Source organism: Austrofundulus limnaeus, unplaced genomic scaffold (genome assembly GCF_001266775.1).
Source record: "Austrofundulus limnaeus strain Quisiro unplaced genomic scaffold, Austrofundulus_limnaeus-1.0 Scaffold18, whole genome shotgun sequence".
In the NCBI taxonomy this organism is placed as follows: domain Eukaryota; kingdom Metazoa; phylum Chordata; class Actinopteri; order Cyprinodontiformes; family Rivulidae; genus Austrofundulus; species Austrofundulus limnaeus.
Window position 1 is genome coordinate 2,216,643 of NW_013952420.1, and position 6,467 is coordinate 2,223,109.

General features: G+C 38.8%; 1 protein-coding gene across 1 annotated transcript in view; it reads left to right on the forward strand.

The window, feature by feature from the left end:
- Positions 1–3,883: 3,883 nt before the first annotated feature.
- The window catches only part of zgc:110410 (protein lifeguard 1), a gene marked incomplete in the record, with an annotated part of 12,690 nt that continues 10,106 nt past the window's right edge, over positions 3,884–6,467 (forward strand). The window contains 3 exon segments of the mRNA XM_014003388.1: positions 3,884–4,196; positions 4,989–5,111; positions 5,400–5,580. Coding sequence (XP_013858842.1) covers positions 5,010–5,111; positions 5,400–5,580 — 283 coding nt within the window.

The window sequence follows — 6,467 nt, forward strand, 5'->3', positions numbered from 1 at the left end:
AGATATATATACATACATACACACACACATATGTGTGTGTGTGTGTACCAGATTTAGTAAACTCAATTATTTTAAAATATTTATTTAGTTTGAACATATGAATAAAATGAAATCTTTTTATTTTTTCACTACCATTTTTTCCACAATATAATTTGCATTTTCTTACATAGTCCTGTAACTTATAATGAGGTGCAATTGATGATTCATGATGCATTTTTTGACTGATGTGTTAAATGTTAGTTCATACTGACTGACATGAACCAAGGAGTAAACATTATCATCTGCAGCCATGAGAGGATGCTTAGGTTTGTGACAACCTATTTGTTAAAAAAAAGAATGCAAACCAAAATGGTAATCCAGCAGCAGAAAGAAAGTTTGGAGTGAATGAAAAACTTATGCAGGACTGGTGAAAAGCAGAGGTTATTCTTACTCCAATGAAGAAAATGAAGAAAGCGAATCGCACGATGTGGAATGAGATTGATGAACTTAGCCTTGTTTTCTAATTCAACACTCTCAAATAGCAATTTAATAGCTTATATATTTATTTTTAAAAATCTCATCTATGATCCTACTAGAATTTTTTGACACAAATCAGTTAAGAGCAAAAACACTGGGTCTGCAATACGACGTAAATTTACTGCTTGAATTTCTCCGGATTCCAACAGTGTTTCAATAACAACCTCAACGTTTTTCTGAAAAACACGCAAGCCCCGTCTGCTTTGCACGTGTGCATTTGTAACATTTTTTTACAATGAAATGGTCTATTGAGGTCATTCAGCATCCCTGGTCTTAGACTTGTGAAATTGTTTCTTAAATAAATGCTATTTATAGTCCAGTGCAACTCTTTATGATGAATTTTTTGACCAATGCAACGACGTCTGGAAAATACATTAGTTAATTTTTTTGTGTATTTGGGCACATGTCTTCTGGCATCTGTCAGGGGTTGCTGCAGCACCCTCCACACCCCTACTTCTCACAGCCGTGGCCAGGCAGTGAACCAGAATAACTTGGCTTATAGTTAAAATAAATACAATTTGTGGCATCATTCGTGTCACTGTAACGTGATTAATCAGTTCTTGACTGAGTTGAACTGTTTCAGACAGTTTAGGTTTATTTTGAGGGTGAATTTGTGTTTTGCAGCCCAGCTGATAATAATCAAATAAGCTTTTAAATATGTTTGACCAAATATTCCAATGGGATTACTTTTTAATTGTTATAATGGTGGACCCTGCTAATGTAAACTTTGATTCTAATAAGGATAAATTCATCTGGAGATCAGTGCTACAGTGGTGTAATACAATAAATCAACAATGGATAGCATTCATTTATTCACTTAATCATGACCATTTAGTTTAACTTCAGCTGTTTTTTCTCTCTTTTTTTTGGCATTACACTCATTTGCTTAGCGAGATTATGTAAGCCATTTTAAAACACGTGCAATGCTGATTTTCTCTTTTGCTCTGAGTCAAAACAAATGTAGATTTATTTTATTTTATTTTATTTTAATTTAATTTATTTTCTTTTATTTTTTAACCGAAAATAACATTCCTGACTTCACTGGCATTAAATGTAACACAGTCCAGGTTATTATTTACACTGACTAATGCAGTCCCACCATGTTGTGGGAGCCATCTGAGGACTTTTCTCATCAGCCATACATCCTGCAGCAGTTCTGCATTAGCAGCTCCAGAAGGGTTGTAAATTAGAAATGAGGGAGTGTCTTGTAGCTCAGATCCCTCGGACCGGACCGGCGCTGGAGCTCTCTGAGGCCACACAAACTACTGTTTCAATTCTTCAAATAAATCCTTCTGTGGCCCAGCCGGCCCGAGGAGCAGTAATTCACCGCCACATGTGGAAGCAGAAATAGGAACTCTCAGGATGGCTACATCTCTTCTTCTCCGGTGACACCAGAACACTCCCCTCTGTGGTCCGACGTCCCAAAAGCCCCGAAGAGCATCATGGCCGACAAAACATGGCTGTCACTTAATGCCGGAGACACAGGACTGCGTCTCTGTTCCCTTCTCTGCCTTTTATCTTCCAGATAGATAGATAGATAGCATCTCTCCGGTCGCTCTTCACACATCATGAGCCCCCGTGCGTGGCTCTGGTTTGGACGGCGTGGCGGTAATCGGATCTGTTTTTAATTTGGCCTGACTCTGATTGGTATGTCAACACAGCTGCCCGCTCAGATGTGACCGTGTTTGTTGTGCCGCCCATTCAAATCCAGCCGAGATTTGATGCCTAGGTGGGAGCAGGCCCATCAGATTGGAGCAGCCGAGGTAAATCCAGCCTGTGTTGACTGACACACCAATCAGCAGAGAACAGAGCGAAACAGGGTCTGTGTTTGTAACACAAATGCTGTCTGCGCCTTCAAATATGACGCTGCTAAGTCCTCATTTTGTTTCTTGCTTTAGTTTTTTTTTTATTTTTATTTTTTTATTGCTGTCTAAATAGAGGAAACGGTGCTGCGGTGGTTGTTTTTCTTGTATTCCACCACACTTTGAAAGCAACACAAATATCACATGTTGGTGAGAGAAATGAAGGATTTGATCCGGCAGATAAGATGAAGAGGCAGCCAGCTTTAGAGAGAGCTCTCTGGGGGATTTGAAGCTGCTGGTTGGGTGGGGAGGTGACAGCATGAGAGGGGCCAGAGTTACAATCAAATGACTGCAATTAGTGGAGGAAGCACAGAAGACCAGTGCCCCCTAGTGTTTGATGGATGTATAAATAAAGCAGCTTCTCTCAAATTATCCAAAAATAAATCCCCTCTCTGTAATATAGAAACTGTGTTTTGGCTCCAGTAAAGTCTAAAATCAGTTTTTTTGTTTTGTTTTTTTAAGAATCAAATATGATTTGATTTTATTTTGTTTATGTCTCTGTATCAGATTTGTTGAACATCTTTACCTGGAATGTCAGAATATCTAACAAGGTTGAGTCAGATTCTCTGGACAGATTCTTCTTTCTTTAATCATTCGGTTTTATATCCAAAACACTTCTTCAGTCTGAGGAGTTGCAGGTAAACTCAGTCATAGTGGATCAACCAGTGAAACCCTAAACTGGTAGTTCACATGCAAAAGAGGACCATCAGCCTAATGACTGATCTATCTGATGGCCGCATGTTGTTCACAGATTACTGAGTCATACTCACAATAACAGCTTTGTACTTCAACAAAAATGAACTCATACAGAGGAGCTGACTCAACCTTGTTGGGTTTTTCTACCTGGGTTACTGAACATGCATCGGGCGGGTCATTTTGTATTTTATTATGTACATGTGTTAATTTACCTCACTTTAACTGTGTGTAATCAACGGTAGAAAATAGGTTGTGAGAAACAGGTGTTTATCTTCATTACGTCATGGTAAGAAAGGCGAGGTACATCCTGGACCTGTCCACCACAAGGACCCATAGAGACAAACAAGACACAACTATTCCACATTCTCATTCACACCTGACATGTGGGTTTTTTTTTTTTTTTTTTTTTTGGTGTGTGGGAGGAAATCAGGGGACCAGGAGAAAACCCACGTGTGCACAGGAAGAACGTCCACACTCTAACTTTGCTGACAGGTGGTAGCTTTATCCACTGTTCCACCATGATGTTTTGATTCATGTCTGAATTCTCAGCAAAGAAGCACTAAGACTGTATTGACCTACATAATTTCATGTCTTTTTTGGTGTACTGTATGTCTTTAGTTTCTCTTCCCTCTCCGTGTGACCCAGTATCTATAAACCCTTTGTATCGGCTGGGTACTCTTTATCAGTGGGTGGTGTCTGTACTATCAATGTTTAACAAGGTGAATCAGGGGTGGGCAGGTGACTCAAAGGATTTCACAGATTTCCTCACCCCTTTTTTTGTACAGTAAAGCGTGGAGTTTCAAACTTGTATTAAACAGCAAGACAATTTTTATTGTAATAAGACAGACTTGGTTAATAAATTATTCCAGAAGTCGTAGCGAGCGGGTGATAGTGAGAGAAAATTGCAAAGCCACATCTTGCTCCAATGTTACAGCATTTGGATGGTTGGTTTACTGATGTTTTCATCGGGATACCCCACTGAGCCTAATAAAGTCTACATCTGTTTCATTGGGAGCTAGAGTTCAGTTTCTGTGGGAACCCGGTGATAGCAGGTGAACTTTGCCCCGAAGAGGAGCCAACACAACAGGAAGCGGAGCAAATTCCTGACTGTCCCCGCAAGAGGTAAGACACCTTAAAATGACAGGTTTCTGCTAAATAAAAAGAATACTTGAGAACACTAAAAATAAGGCACTTCTGTGGAAATAATATTTGTACTTTTGAGCTGTGAACAAAGTCCACTTAATGTTTTATTGTGTGTGCTGTCGCTTCGTTTAGGTTTTAGAAGCTAGAGTTAAAACCAAAATGCCATTTTATCCTCCGTGGGATCATTTACTGTCATGAAAACATCAAAAGTACCAATTAGTGTTCTTAGGACTCGAATACCGTCGTTCATGAGAGTATAGATGGATTTATTTTTAAGTGCTGATGTTTTTTTGAATGTATCTCCTGTGTTCCGCAGTCAGCGCCACTAAACATCGCACATTGATCAATTGAAGAGCTAATTACGACTTTATGCCTCCAATGATTAATTAAAACCCACAAATCTTAAAGAGAATTTGTTTTATTTCTTCACTGGAACCCTTATAGACGCATGTATGTTTTTTTACCCCATCTGCCCGTCCTTCATGACGTCAGCTGAATTTCCTCTGAGACCTATTAACCACAATCTATCAGGCTGTTAAATGCACATACAGCTCTATTAAGTTGAGGTTTAAGGCCATAATTATAGATGTTAGTCATGGATGGCTGTGTGTTTGTGTGATGCATCATTTTATAATTACCCATTTATTTGTTCCCCACTGACACGGCTCCATTTGCCAGTTTAGCGTCGCTGGATGAAAGTGCAGATGCTGTCCAGGATATACCTCAACTTACACACGTTTGCTTTCTCCACTTGTCATTTTTACTCCCAAGTCGACGACGAGGTTTGGTGACATGGATCAATCGAGCAGCAGCGCTAACGGGGGAAGTGGACCTTCCCCTCCACCGTACAGCCCACACTGTGAAGAAAATTCCTACACAGGAACATTATATCAGGTTGGAAGCATTACTTGATCATATTCCCCTGAAGAAATAATGAAATGAAGCAATAAGATTGAATTCTTTTCGTTTCATTTCAAACAAGTTTTAATGACACAAGCAGCTTTGGATCATCAAAAAATCGTTGTAAACACCATCATGAGATCATCATAAAACACCATTTGCACAAATAAAGAGATGCAAGGATGATCTTTTTATTCACTAATAAAAGAGCAATTCCTCATTATTTTGTTCAAAAACTGGAGTTTGGCTTCTGCTTTTTGTGTCGGATGATGTCTTTTGCAGGTGGGGAAGGGCAATATTGTTGTGGTCTCCCCTCCTGGCTTCTACAGCAACACGGCTCATCCTGAACACCCAGCCGAGTTTGGAGGCAATCAGCACCACGATCAAACTCCACTGCCGTACTCGTTCGGATCACAGGCCGAATCAGACGATAGCAGCTTCAGCAACGACGCAATACGAAGAGGTAAGAGCCCAAAGAGAGGGAGAAACTGGAGGCGAATCCATGGTTCGTTCTTTGGTTTTATTGTAAAATAAAACTAAAGAATGAACAAATAATCTGGTGGATTTTTTTTTTCGGTTTTAAGACTAAATTAGAGAAAACATCACTTGCAAAAATAAGAAATTTTACAATTTTTTATGGTTAAAGCAATGACAAGATTTATGGTTTGTTTGTCATATTTGGGACCTTCTGGTAGAACCAGAAATCATGGGCTGAACACCCGATGTATTATGTTTTCACTTCTCACCATCAATATGTTTGTATTATTTAAAGCGAGTCGACGCGTCTGATTGAGAGCTGATGATCTTACTGTGAAAATAAATCACTTTAATATTCCAAATTATGCAGAAGAGGGGGCGAGTGTAGTCATTACATCTTTCTTTATTAATAGTTTCCGTATTTAAGCAGTATTCCAGCCATTTTAAACTCTTCTTGTTTGGATCATTTCTGGTATCACCACACATTAAATTTTTTTTGGGGTGGGGGATTTATAGCTGAAGTAAAAATCTAATTGGATTTTTATTTTTGTACCATTTTATATTTGCACATTTAGGTTTTAAAGACAAAAAAAATCGTTTTTCTTTTTTCAATTTTATTTTGAAGAAGAGGAAGAAAAAATGAACAGATTGATGTGACAGTAATGAGTGTATTCTGCTCAAATTTGGAATTTGCTCCCTGATGTTTCTACCAACTCCTCACAACACACTTCAAATAAGAAGAAATGCAGGTTTAGTGAAAACCTTTTGAGAAACGTACAGTAAAACAACCTCACCTGTCGGCCTCACTTTGACAGATTTTCAATGCTGCTTGTCTTTGTGTGTTTGTTTCTGCCTATCTTACCTCTTCTTCAC